The sequence below is a fragment of the Chrysochloris asiatica genome, unplaced genomic scaffold (genome assembly GCF_000296735.1).
Source record: "Chrysochloris asiatica unplaced genomic scaffold, ChrAsi1.0 scaffold00192, whole genome shotgun sequence".
In the NCBI taxonomy this organism is placed as follows: Eukaryota; Metazoa; Chordata; class Mammalia; order Afrosoricida; family Chrysochloridae; genus Chrysochloris; species Chrysochloris asiatica.
This window is the reverse complement of record NW_006408710.1, coordinates 5,250,958-5,270,051: the sequence shown is the minus strand read 5'-3', so window position 1 is coordinate 5,270,051 and position 19,094 is coordinate 5,250,958. Positions and strand designations below refer to the sequence as shown.

The 19,094-nt window shown below is 46.1% G+C and overlaps 1 protein-coding gene across 2 annotated transcripts in view; it reads left to right on the top strand.

The window, feature by feature from the left end:
- The window catches only part of SLC39A11 (solute carrier family 39, member 11), a 426,313-nt gene that overhangs the window by 134,374 nt on the left and 272,845 nt on the right, over window positions 1-19,094 (top strand). The window contains exon 5 of one of the 2 annotated variants that reach the window (XM_006872299.1): window positions 17,209-17,329. In XM_006872299.1, the coding sequence (XP_006872361.1) occupies window positions 17,209-17,329 (121 nt within the window). Of the gene's footprint in view, window positions 1-17,208; window positions 17,351-19,094 lie in introns of both variants that reach the window. The other variant, XM_006872298.1, reaches the window with a different exon arrangement.

Genomic DNA, 19,094 nt, shown 5'->3' with positions numbered 1-19,094 from the left:
GATATATACTCACTCACCTCTGAGCACTATGTGATATATACTCACTCACCTCTGAACGCTGTGTGGTACATACTCACTCACCTCTGAACTCTGTGTGATACATACTCACTCACCTCTGAACACTGTGATATATACTCACTCACCTCTGAGCACTGTGTGATATATACTCACTCACCTCTGAACACTGTGATATATACTCACTTACCTCTGAGTACTGTGTGATATATACTCACTCACCTCTGAGCTCTGTGTGATATATACTCACTCACCTCTGAACACTGTGTGATATATACTCACTCACCTCTGGGCACTATGATATATACTCACTCACCTCTGAGTGCTGTGTGATATATGTTCAGGTATGACTTCATGTTTTCATTCCTGTGAGGTTGGCTTCAAAAAGTTCATGGGAAAACAGAATGAAAAGATGATGGAATGTCTCCAGCAAGTTTTAGAAGGCGTTTACTTGTATTTCTTGTGTTTTAAAATAGGGTGAGGATCCTACTGGAAATGTCAGTAAGAAATAGTTTTGTTTTTGTGATCTTTGAGAAGGATTTTAGTTGCTTCATTTATACCTTTATGTCCTTCGGAGGCCATCAGTTCATAGTTCTGAGATGATTGATGAAGATTAGGGGTCAAATGTGACCACAGACCCCAACAAACCTAACAGGTTCATCCAGGGACCAAGATTAGCCTTATTCGCCCTGTGTTTATAACTTTAGGCTAATCTGTTCCCATCAAACCAATTAGTATATTGCTCCGGTCCCCCAGTGGCCTAAGGACTCTCTTGATTTGTCCCTTGTTAGTCTCAATTCCGCTAGGTCCAGAGCGCTTCTGACTTCTCTCTCTGAGATGGACTCAGATACCCTTTGGAACCACTGTGTTGCTGAGTACCAGTGATTGAAAGCGTTGCTACCAGTACAAGGCAACTTTAAGACCTCCGTGGGCCCTGGGCACTTTGTCTTCATGGGCCCCTGAATTCCCAGAGAGATTAAAAAAGCAGTTTAGTTGCTTTGTTGCAACTGTGTTGGCATAAAGGTGAACATAACCCTGGTTGGACTCATTATCGTTTACTCATATATTATATCATCATTATTGTCATATTCAAGCCCCCGGGTAGCACAGACAGTTTGTGCTAGACTACTAACTTAAAGTTTGGTGGTTCAAAACCACCCGGTGGCACTGCCAAACAAAGGTCTGGCAATCTGCTTGCATAAAGATGGCCGCCAGGACAGCCCAAGGGAGCATCTCTGCTTTGTGAGACTTGTGGTCTCCATGTGTTGAAATCGATTGGATGACAGTGGGTTATTATAATATTTATCTTTTTTGTGTCTTTGGATTTTAAAAGAAATTAAACCATTTTTCTGGATTCCTAAAAGTATCATGGGCTCTAGTCACAGCACCTCCTGTGTCTGATGGGTGAGCTGGTGCAGACGGTGGCCTCAGATTCTTTCCCTGAGCTGCTCAGAGCCTCACCCTGTGCCTGACAGAATCTGAATACAGCTCCTCAAGTGTCTGCATGACCATCATTTATCAAAGAATCAGGGAGACGCAGTTTGGAGTTGGGACTTTGCTTAAAAGGTTGTGCTATTTTAAAAAAAGAAAACATTGATGGAACTTTATATCTCATCCCTAAATATGACACCAGATTTAGTCTCCTAAGAGAAAATGTAGACTCTAGATTTCTCCATTGATGGAGACCTCAGTGGAGAGACAGGCTTAAGTTCTAAGATGACCTCCAAGACTCCTGTCCCTGGGAGTGCACATCATATGACCCTCCCTTTGCTTGATGGCGTTCCATTCCCACTAGGACACTATACTTATTCAACCTATATGCTGAGCAAGTAATCCGAGAAGCTGGGTTCTGTGAAGAAAAACGTGGCATCAGGATTGGAGGAAGACTCATTAACAACCTGCAGATGTGCAGATGTGCAGATATGCAGATGATACAACCTTGCTGGCTGAAAGTGAAGAGGATTTAAAATATGTACTGATGAAGATCAAAGACCATAGCCTTCGGTGTGGAGGGCATCTCAATGTAGAGAAAACAAAAATCCTCACCACTGGACCAATAAACAACATTCTTATCAATGGAGAAAAGATTGAAGTTGTCAAGGACTTCATTCTTCTTGGATCAACTATCCACACTCACGGAAGCAGCAGTCAAGAGATCAGATGACGTATTACATTAGGCAAATCTGCTGCACAGGAACTTTTTAAAGCGTTGAAGAGTAAAGATGTCAGCTTGAGGACTAAGGTGCACCTGACCCAAGCCATGGTATTTTCATGCATGTGAAAGCTGGACAGTGAGTAAGGAAGACTGTAGAAGAACTGATGCATTCGTGCTATGGTGTTGGATGAGAATCTTATGGGCTGCCAAAAGAACCAACAGATCTGTGTTGGAAGAAGTGCAGCCAGAGTGCTCCTTGGAGGCCAGGATAGCCAAACTTTGTCCCTCATACTTCAGACATATTGTCAGGAGGGACCAGTCACTGGAGAAAGATATCATGTTTGGTAAGGTGGAGGGTCAGAGAAAAAGAGGAAGACACCCCAGTGAGATCCTTTGGCAATATGGCAGCATCACTGGGCTCAAGCATGGCAACAATTGTGAGGTTGGCCGAGGATTGGGCAGTGTTTTGTTCTGTTATGCATAGGGTTGCTATGAGTCGGTACTTAACTCGATGGCACCTAACAACAACAACAAGGTTACACTAGCTTATCAATCAGTTGACTTTAAGTTAAAAAGAGTTCTCTTGGGATGGTGGTAGTGGTTATGTACCACCAAGTCTGTTCGGACTCATAGTAACCCTGTATAAGATTTCTGAGGCTGTAAAAGTCTTTATGGAAGCAGAAAGCCTCATCTTTCTCCCACAGGGTGACTGGTAGGTTTGAACTGCTGACCCTGTGGTTAGCAGCCCAGCTCTTAATGCACTATAATACTAAGGTTCCTTTTCTGTTTGGGTTTAACTGACCTAATCAGGTAATCCTGTAAAAGACAGAGAGAGTCAAAGTGAGAGAGCGCCTCCTGCTGGCCTGGAAGACCCAAACAGCCATGTTGTTGCCTGTCAGCACCCTAAAACAAACACATGATGTTGAGTGGATCTGGACACATAACAACCCTATATATAGCACAGAATCAAATTGTTCTAGAGAGTTTCCGAGGCTGTACATGTTTACAGAAATAAAGTGCCTCTTCTTTCTCCAGTGGAGCGGATGGTGGGTTCGAGCCTCTGACCCTTTGGTTACCAGTTTAGCTCTTACCCACGGCTCCACCAGAGCTCCTGGAACTGTCAATCGAGGGGTCATGTAAGAAGGACTTGAAGGTGACCTCTAGGCACTGATTACAATCCCCTGCTAGCAGTCAGCAAGAAAACAGGGACCTCACTGCAAACATTTGAATCCTGCCAAACATCAGTGGGTTTGAAGAACCATAGTCCCTGCATAAGATGTGGCTTAGAGGTCAGCAGTTCAAACCCACCACCTCAGAAACCCAATACAGGGTTGCGATGAGTCGGAACCAACAACAAAGACAGTGAGTGAGTGTGGATCTAAGCCGCTGGGTTTGCCGCCATAGCAAACAACATGCATGTTGTTGCAGTCTGGTTGTCTGTGTTGGAACTGAGACTTAGAAAAGCGAGAAAAGGGGGGAAGTTGTTGTTCCCAAATACCCATGGCAGGCAGCAGAGAAACATGCCTTTAGAAGCGAGCTGTTTCAGTGCCTTCTCAGCTGCCAAGTCCCCATCAAGCCCAGATTCGCTTAATAATTAATTCAGCCGCAAGCAGAGCCTACATGAATAAAGGCCCATTTAAGAATAATAATAATTACACACTGTGCTCAAAGCTGCAATGTTTCTTTGAAGTGGTTCATGTGTTATTTCCTCCACATAAAAGTGCACCAGAACACCCCTTCCCCACCTGCCTCGTTTCCACTTACTACCCCATCTCAGATCCCACCTTTCCCAGCAGCATGGTTTGGGTGGAGTACCTAAAGGCTGTGTCTCTGTGTTGAGGTGGCATTTATCCAGAGGCAGAAGAGCGCTATCCACAAAGGGTTGAAACTTCCTGCTGGGGAGGAGGCTGCTGGAAGACCTGGGTTCAAATCCTGGTGGTGACTCTGGTGACTATATAGGTTAGCTGCTCTCTTCTGTCTCCCTAAAGTGGGGGTAATGATGCTGTCTGTCTACATTACAAGAAGGGGTTGTTGTTAAGTGCCGTGGAGCCTTCATTTCCAAGGGTATAAATCTTTGCAGGAGCAGAAAACCTCATCTTTCTCCCTCTGAGCTCGACCCATGTACCTTGTGGTTTCCAGTCCAGTGTTTATCCTACAGAGCCACCACGCTCCCCTCGCAAGAAGACGTTGAAGATTAAATGCTGTCATATCCTGGTGTGCCAATGTTGGATAAGCACTGGACCACAAGGTCAGTTTGAATTGCAAGGTTGGCAGTTCAAACTCACCAGCTGCTATTTGGAAATCCTATACAGGGTCACTAGGAGTCAGGACTGATTCAATGGCTCTTAACAACAGCGACATATCAGAGAAGGTATATAGGAATCTAAGTAGACACAAGAGAATGTGTCCACATAGAGCTGTTTTCTGTAACTTTGGGGGAAATACCACAACCCAACCCACCTCATTGCCATCGATTTGACTCTTAGGCTGGAATAGAAGGGCCCCAGAGTGTTTCCAAGGTCATAAATTATTATGGAATCACACTGACCGACACATGTTTCTCCCTTGTAGATGCTGGTAGATTCAAACTGTCGATCTTCCAGTTTAGCAGCCAAGTGCTTAACCCCTGCTCCACCAGGGCTCCTTTGGGGTCCATATCAAGGACATTTCATTTTACCCAACCCATCCCTTCCTTCTGTTTCCCAACTTCCAGGATCTATTGCTTTGCTGTGAGGCTCAGATTCCTCTGGAAGTTTATGAGAAAGGCCTCTTGAGTAAAAGGACCCCCTGGACTGTGATTGTTTCCGGGCTAGCAGACTCTCTCTCCCTTTATGCTGACTGGAGTCAGGAGAAATTACATTCAGGTTGTCAAAGCTATAAAGGTCGGTGGGAAGTCACACTTTGGCTTTCTTCTCTCAACAATGATGTGATACGGAGCTTGATTCTCACACTGATAACAGAAGGGCTGGGTTTTATAGAATTAATTTACTGGTTTTTATAACCCCAGTTGGTGTGACCCCCCCCCCCAATTTTTTAATTAAAAAAAAAGAAAGTAGTAACAGAAGACCATATGTGAGGACCCTCCCTCATACACGATGCATTCTACTGACTCATCTCTAAGGAAGCTCACCTCAGCCTTTGTTGACCAATGTGACGCACACTTGATACTCATGACTCCATTCATTCATTTTCCCCTTACGTAAAATGTGAGCAGATTCCAAGTGTAAGGAGAAATGTTTTGCTGAATATTCTTAGCACTGAGCACAGATGAGGACTGTTTGAACGACGTGCCCTAAAGCAGTTCGTAGGTAGAATATTCATAGGTCTTACGTAAATGGTTGTTATGGATTGAATTGTGTGCTTTCAAAATATAAGTTGTAAATCCTAACCCCTATCCCTGGAGTCCCGGTGTCACACTGTAGGATAAGTGGACTGTGAACCCACATGGTCAGTGGTTCAAACCCATCAGTAGCTCCTTGGAAACTCTCTGCAGGGTCTCCTGGAATTGAATTGGAAATGACTTAGCAACACCATACCTGTGATTATAATCTCATTTTGGAATAGAGTTTTCTTTGTCCTGTTCATGAGGCAGTATGAGTGTCGATGGGTTTCCAGCCCTTTTTGAGATAAAATGAGCAGATTAAACAAGAATCAAAGCACAGAGATGGGGGCTGGGGGGAGGCAGATGCCATAGCACATGAAGGTCATCAAGGAACAGAAACTGAAAAGGGACAGGACCTTCCTCCAGAGTGGACACATAGTCAGAGAGTTTCCCCCGGGAGCCAGCGCCACACCCCACACTGTGAGAAAATACCGTTCATTAAAGTCACCCAATTGTGGCGTTTCTGTCACAGTAACACCAAAGAACCAGGATGAAGAAATGGAAGTTTGAAAAGAATGCTCTTTCCTGAGCTGTGGGCTTTCCCAAACATATTTTACTTTGGAATTCTTTCCCCCAGGAACATCTCATCCAACAAGGAATTCTAGGAAATTGTGACTTTGTTCAAAACAAATCACTTGGGAGATCTTTGTCAACACAAAGAGATCCGCCGGTACCTTGGCTGGTTTGCTACTTAGACTATAGGAGACCCAGAGAACGGCGTCTTACAAGTGTTTCTGTTATTTTGAACAAAGGGCCACCATCACTAGGCTGTCATCGATGTCATGTTCATGCCATCAGTATACAAACTGAAGGTAGAAACAGATCTGGAGTGGCAGATGACAGAAAGGGAAACAAGGAGAATTGTGATTCTACAGTTTGCAACTGTAGGCCAGTGTGTTTCCTAATTTGACTAATATATGTATTTATTTACAAGAAGCAAGCAAGCAAGCCATACACTCCCATTGTTGATCCAAGCTTTTAAACAACATTCTTACTGCCCTGCTAGCTATGCATTTGTAAGCTTAAGTATACACAAGCATAGAATTAGGTATAAGTAATTTTGGAGGGCTCGTCAACATGCTTTTTTGACTCTTTCACGGCCATAACATGAAAAAAAAAGAATACTTGGCAGTGCAAATCAAAACAAATAAATTGACAAGATCTAAACCAACAACGTTGTCAAGATGTGCTAGAAGATGCTTTGCTAACTATCAACCACCATGTGGAGAGTGTGCCACGGTACTGACTGCACCATGTAGCTCTTCGATTCTGACAAGTCTCTGGGTGGTGTGAAACGGTTAATGTGCTCACCTGCTAGATGAAAGGTTGGAGGGTTCTAGTTCTCCCGGAGGTACCTCGGAAGCAAGATGAGGCTTTCTCCTCCCATAAAGATTTACAGCCTCAGAAACCCTGTACAGGGTTGCTATGGGTCGGAAGCGACTTGACAGCACTTAACAACAACAACGGTTGCTCCTGGTGGAGTCTTGGTGTGGTGCTGTGGGTTAATGTACTGGATTGAAAAGTCGGTTTGAACCATAAGGTTGGTGGTTCAAGCTTAGCCTCTGCTCCTTGGAAACCCTATACAGGGTCGCCATGAGTTGAAATTGACTTAGCAACAAGAGCTACTGATGCATTGTAGGCATTGGCAAAGAACAGAACACTGGGAATTGATGGAATACAAATTGAAATCTTTCGGCAAACTGGTAAGTGCTGGAGGCACTCACTCATCTATGCCAAGAAATTTGGAAGACAACAACCTGGCCAGCTGACTGGAAGAGATCATTATCTGTGCCCTTTCCTAAGAGAGGTGACTGCAGAAACCATCGGACAATATCACTGACATCCCATGCTAGCAAAGTTTTACTTAAGGTCATATAGAAATGGTTGCAACTTTACATTAATAGGGAACTTACAGAGGTTCAAACCAGTTCAAAAGAGGACATGCAACGAGGGGTACCATTGCTGATGTCAGATGGATCTTGGCTGAAAGCAGAGAATACCAGAAAGATGTTAACCAGTGCTTTATTGACTATACAAAGGCTTTTGATTGTGTGGATCATGACAAGCTATGGACAACATTGCAGAGACTCAATGTCCCAAAATACTTAATTGTGCTCATGAACAACCTGCACCTCAATGTAAAGAAGACAAATTCCTTACCACTGGACCAATAAACAACATCCATATAAATGGAGAAAAGATTGAAGTTGTCAAAGATTTCATTTTGCTCGGATCAACCATCAACACTCATGGAAGCAGCTGTCAAGAAATCAAACGACATATTGCATTAGGCAAATCTACTGCACAAAATGTTCTTAAAGTGTTGAAGAGCGAAGATGTCAGCTTGAGGACTAAGGTGCCCCTGACCCAAGCCATGGTATTTTCAACATCATATGCATGTGAAAGTTGGACAGTGAATAAGGAAGACCGTAGAAGAATTGATGCATTTGAGTTATGGTGTTGGAGGAGAGTATTAAACGTACCATACATGGACCGCCAAAAGAACAAACCAATGTGTGTTGTAAGAAGTGCAGCTGAAATGGGGTATAGAGATGAGCCTTTTGTGTGGGGAGTTACAGCTGCCCATCTTCATGTGGTCCCAGAGTTGATGCTGATGAGCATATAGAATCGTCACTGGTGGCTACTGGTGATTCCATGGTAGAAATCTCACCTCCAGTGGGGGAGACTGGAGTCCTGGTGTAGCACTGTGGGTTAATGCGCTGGACCACAAGGTCGGTTTGAACCACAAAGTTGGCTGTTCAAGCTCACCAGCTGTTCCTCCGAAACCCTATATAGGGTTACTATGAGTCCGAACCTACTTGATGGCACTTAATCACAACAATATGGGGGAGAGCTGTGTTCGATGCCTGGGCCTTCTCTCAGTGGAGGCTTGTGTGTTGCTATGATGTGAATAGTTTCCAGTGGAACTTCCAGACTGAGCTGCGCTAGGAAGAAAGACTGTCTGTGTTTCTACTTCTGACAATCAGCCACGAAAGCGCCTTTAAACATTTTTTTCCCCAGAGACGGAAAGTAGATTGGTGAGTTCCAGCTGCTAAGGTAAGGGTATAAGGAGCTCTGGTAGTGTAGTGGTTACAAATTGGGCTGCGAACCTCAGGGCCAGCAGTTCGAAACTACCAGCTGTTCCATGGGAGAAAGAGGCTTTCTGCTCCCATAAAGATTTACAACCTCGGAAACTCTGAACAGGGTCACTATGAGTCGGAACTGACTCCATGGCACATAACAACCACTACGAAGCCGAGGGTATGGGGTATGTGGCTGTTTGAAGGGTATTGTGAGGGTTTCTCTTGGTGATTGTCATGGGTCAAAATGTGTCCCCAAACATGTGTGTCATCCTAGCTTCCATAACCTCTATGATGAAATTAGGTTAATCACTGGACTGCTTACTACAACGTCAGCAGTTCGAGCCCACCAGCCTCTCCTTGGGAGAAAGATAAGCCTTTCTGCTCCATGAAGATTTGCAGCCTTAGAAATCCTATCCAGGACCATGGTGGTGGTGGTGGTGGTTATGTGCCGTAGAGTCGGTTCTGATTCATAGCGACCCTTTAACAGGGTTTCCTGTAAATCTTTATGGGAGGAGAATGCCTCATCTTTCTCCCACAGAACAGCTGGTGGTTTCGAACTGCTGACCTTGAGGTTCGCAGCCCGATTTGTATCCACTACGCTACCAGGGCTGTAGTTAGTTGGAATTGAGGAGAAGGCACTAAGCAGCAGCAGTGATGATGTCATTGAGGCAGGATTTAAACCGTTATGTTCATGAGGCAGGGTGCAGACTGCAGGACTAGGTTGTATCCTGAGTCATTCTCTTTGGTTGTTGTTGTTGTTAAGTGCTGTGGAGTCAGAGTCAGTTCAGACTCACAGCGACCCTGTTTAGGTTTCCTCAGAGCAGCTGGTGGGTTTGAACCGCTCTCCTTGTGGTTAGCAGTCTAGTGCTACACCAGGACCCCGTTTTGAGATATAAAAGAGATTAAGTAAGTGAACAGAGATCAGAGGGACTGTTGTATGTCCAAGAAAGAAGGGCCAGGACTGGAGAGCATCCTCTGGACCCGAGGTGCCTGCCCTGAGAAGCTCTTGGACCTAAGGGAAGATTAAAACTTTGGAAGTCTACAAGGAGCCCACAGATAGAGAAAGGAGGCAAGGGTCTTCCTTCAGTGCTGACACACAGAGAGAGCCTTCCCCTAGAATTCGGACTTGGAGCATCCCAAGCTCTGACAGAATAAACTTTTTTTTTTTTTTTTAATGTTTTATTGTGAATTATGTGATAGTTGACATGGGAGAACATTAGTTTTACATTCATCCTATCATATATCATTTCATTGCCATGGTTACAATCCCGTCCATGCATCAACAACCAACCAAAGGGTATACACTACAAGTCTGCCCCCTGGTCATCAGCATACAGCCCCTCTTCCTCTCTGTGTCTAAAGTCCCCAGCTGCTCCATCTCTCCACGTCATCGTCTCTGCCTCCATCTCAGGCATCACTGCTTCACTGGGTAGGGTCCCGCTCTCTGCTCTTCTCCATTGATGGTCCCAGGGACCTCCGCTCCTAGACTGAAAAGTGAATCACTCCCCTCCTTGCTACAAAACGTCTACCTTTACATTTCCAACCCTCACAGTCGGTCCTGATAACAATTATTCACTATTGTATCACAACAGACCTATCCGCATTTCCTTTCATCATCCCCACCTAGACAGATTGGATACTACTCATTGGAGATTCTACCTTCCTCCACGTCCTGAAAGAATAAACTTTTATTTGTTAAATCTATCCACTTGTGGTATTTCTGTTATAGCAACATTAGAGAACTAAGTAATGAAAATATTTTGGAACTTGATAGATGTTGTACAACATCACAAATGCACTAAATGCCTTGACTTGTACATTTTTTGAATGGTTAATTTTATGTTATGTGAATTTCACCTCTATTAAAATAAACAGCGGTGACCAGGTCTGCTGAACTGTCTGTCTGTCTCCTCGTCTTCAGGGCTCATGACTGAGATGCATTATTCTTACATGGATAGTGGAACCCAGGCAGGTCCTTACGTGGACAGATCGTGGGACACCACTGCACCCACAGCTTCAGTGCCTGCTCCCCATCTCCACCATGTGCTTTGCATCCAGCTGCTTGCTCTCCTGTCCTGGGTCACTGGGTTGCTGCTGGGTCCCCCGCGTGAGCTTGTGAGAAGACCGTCTATTATATAAACATCATTTATGTTCTGGCTGGTGATCCGGGCGACATTTAATTTTCTCCCCATTATGTGGTATAATTTACGATTGTGCTGTGAACTTGGTGCTTACTGAAATTTCTCAGTAATAAAAGCAGAATCAATTATTTAACGTCACCTGTGTGCATGTATGTGTTAAGTGGGAATGGTGGGAGGCAGAGGCTGGGTGAGGGACGAGGCCACCTGCCTAGCCCCTCCCCAGGCCTCTCCCAGCCTAGGATGGCCTACTCCTGGGGGTGAGGCTTCCCTGGGGGTCTCCTCATTCGTTTCTCCACTGGGTGGAATTCAGGCCCTCGCTTCAGCTGTGTCTGGCAGGGGGCACCCATTAATCCCCTGGCCTTTTCCTTGACCCAACGTTAATAAACCTTGATCTGTGAAGAGTCTTCAATTAAAGGGCCTTCACTCTGTGTTGTAAATGTCTTCCTGTGGGAATAAAGAGAAACCTCAGATAAAGGTCACCAGAGGTGCGGGCCGATCAGAGGAAGCCACCCAGTTTATGTGTGTGGCCTTCCCTGACACAGGACGCAGAACGCAGGACAGAGAGAAGACTGAGACTTCTCATAGAGAAAATGCATCAAGTGCTTGAAATGAGGTGGGGGGCTTCAGGACCACCAACACTTCAACACCGAAGGATATTGGTCCAGTTATTTTATATGGAGGATATTGTTGTTGTTGTTGTTGTTGTGTGCCCTGAAGTCAGTTCTGACCCACAGCGACTTTACAGCACAGGGTAGAACTGTCGCCATAGAGTTTCTGAGACGACCACCTTTAGAGAAGCAAATTGTCAGGTCTTTTCTCCTGTGGAGTGGCCGGTGGGTTCAAACCACCAACCTACTGGATAGCAGCTGAGTGTTTAACCCTTATACCACCAGGCTTCCCTCGTGGCAGCCCTCAGTTTGTTAGAGAGTCCTGGTTGCACAGTGGCTGCTAATCGAAGCTCAGCAGTTTAAATCCACAAGACACTCTGCGTGAGAAAGAAGAGGCAGCCTGCTTCCGTAAGGATGTGCAGTCCCGTTAACCGTGTGGGGCAGTCCTGCGCCGGCCTGTCGGGTTGCTGGGTGATAGAATTGACTTGAAGGCAGTGGGTGAGGGTTCCATAGTTCTGGCCTTCTTTTGGAGAGGACTGCATCCCTTCCATTATGTTCTAGGCTTTTCCTTTAGGAACTAGTTTCTCTGGGTGCCCTAAAGACGTCATCAGTCCACAGTGTTCTTCCTCATGCCTAGGACCAGATTATATTCGTGAAGGAGATACTGTTGTTGGAAGTCTTTGATTGGTTTTCAATGTAAGACCCATAACTGGATTGATTTTTCTACCTCTCCTTTCTCTCTCATCTCAATTCACCCTTCTTCCTCATTCCTGTCTTTTCCTTCTGGAAAGTGCTATTCTTCTCCAGTCCCCAGTCCATGTGCATGGCTTTTCCAAAGTGCATAGAAGTTGTGTGTATTCTGAGCCAGGGACTTGTCCCAGGTCCTGCACTGTCATCATCATCATAATTATCACCATCATTAGTATCATCACCATCGTCATCATCACCACCGTCACCATAATCATTGCCATCACCATTATCATCATCACCATCATCTCCAGCATCATCACCATCACCATAATCATCACCACCATCACTGTTATCATCACCATCATTGTCATCATCACCATCACCACCACCACCATCACTGTCATCATCACCACCTCCATCATCACCATCATCGTCATCATCATCACCACCACCATCGCCATAATCATTGCCATCACCATTATCATTATCACCATCACCACCATCACTGTCATCATCACCACCTCCATCATCACCATCACCGTCATCATCATCACCATCATTGTCATCATCATCACCATCACCACCATCACCATAATCATTGCCATCACCATCACCATAATCATTGCCATCACATCACCATCATCACCATGACCACCATCACTGTCATCATCACCATCATCACCATTATCATCATCACCATCACTACCACCACTACCACATCACCACCATAATCATCTCCATCATCACCACTATCACTACCACCACCATCATTGTCATTATCGCCATCATCACCACCACCATCATCACCATCACCATAATCATCACCATCACCACCATCATTGTTATCATCACCATCATCATTATCATCACCACCACCTCCATCATTACCACCATCACCACCACCACCGTCACCATAATCAGTACCACCACCATAGTCATCACCATCATGATCATCTTACTGAAGGAAAACCATCACTCCAAAACCCTTGTCCTGGGTGGGATTGCCCCACTCCACCCCTCCCACAGTCACTCTTGTTGCTGTCCTAAGCTGGGTTTGGAGGAGTGGGTAGGGGTGGTGAAGGAAACGGAGAGCATGGTGAAGAAGGAGAAGCTCAAACCAAGTCCATGGTCATCGAGTCATTTCACAGTTATCATGGCCACTCTCTATAGGATTTCTGAGACTGTCAATCTTTACAGGAGCAGACAGCTTCATCTTTCTCCTGTGGAGCAACTGGTTAGTTTGAACTACTGACCTTGTGATGAGCAGCCCAACACTTAACCCACTTGCTTCCTTGAAAAAGAAGTGAGGGCAGAAGACAAAACATAACTGAATGTCCAAAGTCCCAGTGGCCAACTGCAGCCCTGGCACAGGGAAAAGGGTGACTGATGACCTCACTGATGGACAATAGAGTGGACTCTCAGACTACAGGGGCAAGTCAAGAAGAGCTTGCAGTAGTCAAAGGTTTGCCCTAGGAGCAGTCATGCTCCCTCCCTGCTGACCTAATGAGGGCCTGCAAGGATCCAGTGAGAGATTGTCCATGGAAAAGCTTTGCAGCAAATTAAAGATGTCGACATCCCCAGCCATACATACAAGGAAGGGATAATACCCACAAGAGATGGGTATGCTGTTGTCAGCAAAACAAGAGAGGAGGGTGGGAGAGGACTTCTCTCTGTGCTCCAGGCACTGTCACGTGAGTTCCAGAACCATGCTCACATCCCTCTGTGTTGCCTGGACCCTAGTCTCCATTGCTGCAGATATCATATCATGATAAAGCTCTTCCCAGGGCTGTGCTGTGAAATTTCAACAATGGGTTTCTGTGTTGTCCTTGACAATGCTGGAAGTAGAGTTTGGGCATGTCAACATGCCAGGAAGTGGGTCTGAGAAGAGCCTTGGGAGACCACGCTGGGCCTTGCTGTAATACAGAAAGCATTGCCGGGTGTGGCGGTGGAGACAAAGTGTCCTCAGCGTCATTCCAGGGAGTCTTCCTGCAGCTTTAATGATGCCCCGTTGGAAGGCGGGATGTGGTGGGACTGAGTGCATAGGAGTACTGGGGTTTGGTCCAGGTGCAGGTGGGTGCAGGAAAGGGAGGGACCTGGTGAAGGTGGGTTCTGGTGGGGGTGGGCCCAGTCAGAGTGGGTCCAGGTGGAGGTATTAAGGGTCTTTGTCTAGCCTTTTACAAAGGGCATTGTCTGAATGACAATGAGATTTCCTTGTTGTTGTTGGTAAGTGCAGTTGAGTCGGTTCCAACTCATAGCCACTCTTTATAGGATTTTCAAGCAGCAGCTAGTAGGTTGGAACCACCTTCCTTGTATTTAGCAATCCAGTGCTTATTTATTTAGTGCTCCACAAAGCACTAAAATAAGCAGTGTGCAGCCAACGGAATGTAGGGCACTACAGTTTCAGTCGTCTCATATGCACGTGAAAGCTGGCCAGTGAATAAGGAAGACCACCGAAGAATTGATGCGTTTGAGTTATGGTATTGGTGAAGAATAGTAAAAGTACCGTGGACTGCCAGAAGAGCAAACAAATCTGTCTTGGAAGAAGTGCAACCAGAATGCTCCTTCGAAGTGATGATGGGGAGACTTGGGCTCTGTACTTTGGGCATAATATCAGGAGGGACCTATCACTGGAGACGGACATCATGCTTAATAAAGTGGAGCATCGGTGAGAAAGAGAAAGACCCCCCACTAGATGGTTTGACAGAGTGGCAGAGGCAATGGGCTCAAATGTAGCAGCCATTGTGAAGATGGCAGCGTCTCCTGGTGTGCCCAGGGTTGCTAAGTGGGTGCTGACTGGACAGCGCCTAACAACAGCTCTGAAAGGATGCGGACGCATAGAGGAGTCCTCCTTTGCCTGCAATGCTCCCCATCAGAACTCTGAATGGCTTCTCACCTTCCTTCAGGACTTAGCTCCTATGCCTCCTTCACAGAGAGATCTCCCTCACCATCTCACCTAAAGGAATGTGGAGCACTGATGTTTAACAATGGGCTGGTGTGGCTGCTGCCATGAGTGGGTTCCGACTCATAGTGACTCTGTGTAACATTGCCAAAGCTGTCAGTTTTTCCAGGAGCAGAAAGCCTCACCTTTTTACTGCAGAGCAGCCGGTGGATTCGAACTGATAATCTTGCTGACCCACTATGCTATCAGGTCTCCTTTTAACAGATGTCTCAGAGCAAAGGTTAACTCAAAGGTAGAACTCAGTCCCTATTCTCTGCTAGAACTGTCAGGAGCTACAGAGAAGAATCATTGTGCTTAACATCATCGCTACCTGGCACTTTATGATATAATTGATGGTTGACTGGTTTATTATTAGTTTATTGTCTGTTTCCTGAGCCAAAATGCAATATTCATGAGGATGGGGGCGGGGTGGGGCTTAATTATCATCTTTTGTACCTATAAGAGCTCAGGCACATCATCGGTGTTTAATAAAAAAAATTCATTGAATACATGAGGCAGACAGACAAGCTTCCTAGTGAAAACGATAAATTTCTTGTGTTTACTGTGAAAGCAGGGACTGTGGACTCCCCAAACCAAATGCAACCAAACCTCTGCCATCGAGTAGAATCCTTCATGTAGTGGCCCTCTATAGGGCTTCTGAGACTTTAAATCTTTACAGGAGTAGACAGCTTCATCTTTCTCCCTTAGAGCAGCTAGTGGGTTTGAACCACTGACCTTTTAGTTAGCAGTCCAGTGCCTCACCCACAGTACCACTGGCGCTCCATAGCATCCTCAGTGTTACGGAGAGCTTTGGGTCGTGGCCATCCTACATCTTTCTAGAGCAGGCTTCCTCAAACTTGGCCCTGTGGACACCTGAGCTGGGTCATTCAGTGTTGGGGGGGTTGCTGTCAGGTGCATTGTGCTATGCTCACGAGTCCTTCAGCCTGTACACACTAGATGCCGGCACTAACATCCCCTCCTGCCTCGGATGTGACATTGCCAAATGTCCTGTAAGTGTTCTCTGTTAAGTGAATGAAAGCCAGGATCTCTGAAGATTGTACTTGATTCAGTGGGCTCCCATCAAATGACCCACTGCAGCTGCAAGTGTATTAATGCAGCGGCTCTGCTGCCTAATGAAGTGACTGTCTCTGCATCTTTCCCCCAGTTATGCATCCATCACATTCTAAACAGGAGGAACACAAAGGCAGTCAGTGAGCCGACATGGTCTCATAGTGAACCGCATCTTCTATTGCTGTGTTGATTCCTCAGATGTCAGCGTGAATGTAGAATTAGAAATCATTAAAACAGATAAAGCTTTGGGGTTCCACAGCCCAGGACTTGTAGCAGGGACACCAACTGTCTATCTGGTGGGGATGGCTAGAGGGTGTTTCTACAGAGGGAGACACCGGCCCCAGGACTCAACACACCTGGATAGCCAGCTTTGACCACGATACACAGGTTGCTTCTTTGAGCATCTTCCCAGGGATGGAAGAGACAAAATTTCTGTAGCCCCTAGTAGTCCACAGGACTTTTATGAGGGGGGCTCAAGCAGAGCCAGGAGGTTCAATGAGGCACCGACACCCTTATTAAGCTGCATTCTGCAGGATATTGCAAGTAGATTGTTAGGACATAGTGATACCTGGAGTCCTGGCATGGAGCTGTGGGTTAATGTGCTGGACTGCAAAGTCAGTTTGAGTCACAAGGTTGGCAGTTCAATCTCACCAGCTGCTCCTTGGAAACCGTATACAGGGTCACTATGGAGCAGAACAAATTCTATGGCACTTAACAACAAAATACAAATGAGAGGACAGGCAGAATTGTGTTAATTCTACCTACTTCCCTTCCCTTGAGGAGCCCAGGTGGCGCCATGGTTAAAGCACCTGGATGGTAACAGAGAGATAGTTGGCTCAGACCCACCAGCCACTCTGCAGGAAAACACTGTGGCAGTCTGCTTCCAGCCTGTGGGGCAGCTCTCTGTCCTGACGGGTTGATCTGAGTCGGGTTTTACTTTGGTTTGAAATTACGACTGCCAGAAAGCTCACGATCTTCCTGGCAGCCCCACTTGGCCTGGCCCTGGCTCAGTCCTGTTGCTCTTGGCAAAGGCTGGCAAGCTGGTTTTGGGAGCGGCCCAGGGCGTGAAGGTGTGTTTACGTAGGAGAGGTGTTATAGTGATGTTACTACTGTTTCTTGTTTCAGGGTGCAGCAGAAGACCCTCAGACAGTCTTGGCACTGAATTTGGACCCTAAGCTGATGAAGAAGTCCGACCCCGAGGGTCCCGCACTGCTCTTCCCCGAGAGAGAACTTTCCATCCGGATAGGTAGAGCTGGGTTTCTTCAAGGCAAGCTTCCTGCTGCAGACCCTTAGCTGAGCCGTCTAGTCTAGATGTGGATGTGGGTGTCGGAGGAGTAAGGAAGAGGGACGTGCCGGCACAGGGCTAAGCTGGCGTGGGGCCACGTGCCTTTGTGTCTCATCTGTTCTCCAAACCACCTGCTTACTGTGGAGGAGCTAAAGCCACTTGTGGGGGCTTCTTTATCATGGTTTTATACTGGAATGCAGTGAAGGATGTCTATGTGATGAGGGTCAGTCTGATGTGGGTCAGAGAGTGGAGGCGTTTGTAATGATGTATTCTGAGAGTTCCGGCTCATTTTCGTGACTTTGATCTTTTTGATTCATCAGGGAAAGTGGCTCTTTCTCCCACTGACTCAGCTTTGAGCCAGAAAAGCCAAAATCACCGGCAGCAAAGTCTTGCTTTTTCTCTTAACTTAAAGGGTCCTGCTTCTTGAGAGTGATCAGATAGATAGCACCTTCTCCGTCTCAGGAGCACTGAAGATGGGTGTTCATAGAAACTGTTGCCCACCAAGAAGTTGAAGATGGATTAGACTATGTTGTTAACCTGTCCTGGGGTATGACTCCCATGACCTTATCCAGACTCTGCTAGTTCCTATAGCAGCATTTGGCTCAGTTAAGGACCAGTTAGCATGAGGGCATATTTTGTACTGGCAGACCCCAGGGCGGGGGGAACTGTGATGTGCTCACCCCTTGGTCTCTCCACGTATTCAGTAGACCGTGGTCTTGGGAGCTAACACCAGGCAAATGTTTTGGGTAAAGGCATAGAGTACTGTGTCTAATGAACAGAGAGCAGCAGTTTGGTGGCCTGTCACCATGTCCACAGGAGTGACTTGCGGGGAAGCAATCCTTGCCCTTTTCACGCTGGCATAATGGGATAGTCCCTCTGTGTCTGGGCGTCGGCCATCTCCAGACCTCGGGAGCATAACTGTAAAATCAACACTGTTCTGCTGCAGCCAGCTCTCAAACATCTGGGTGCAGACCAGGGCTTCCAAGGGGTTCATTCTCATTCGGCCCTCTGCTGAGAATTTGCCTTCCCACCCTAGATATACAGAATCCCCAGAGGAGTCTTTGGGGGTGATTCTTGTTAAAATGCAGATTCTGATAACAGTATCCCTGGAGTAGAGACACAAACTCTCAACATTGGGTTGAACTGGAATGAACTGGTTCAAAGCCCTGGTTCAGAATTATTCACGGGAAATGTCTTCACTGGAGTTAAACCTTTTTGTCTCCACAACTTCTTATTCGGAAAATAGTCGGTAAATAAAAATTCATCCAACACAAACTCAAGTCATAGAGGGAAACATCTGCTCCTGCCTCCAACTACAGTTGCCACCGATTGGAATGTGGTTGTTGTTGTTAGGTGCCGTCGAGTTGGTACCGACTTGTAGTGACCCTATGCACAACAGAATGAAACATTTGTCGGATCCTGCACCAACTTCACATTTGTTGCTGCCACTGTGCCAATCCACGGAGGTCTTTCTCTTTTTATCCAACCCTCTACTTTACCAACATGATTTCCTTCTCCAGGGATATTATCTCCCGACAATTTTTCCGAAGTGTGAGAGACCAAGTTTAGCCATCCTGGCCTCCAAGGAGCACTCTGGCTGCACGTCTTCCAACAAAGATCTGTTAGTTCTTTTGGCAGTCTATGGTACTTTCAATATTCTCCTATGATACCATAACTCAAATACATCAATTCTTCTATGGTCTTCCTTATTCACTGTCCAGCTTTC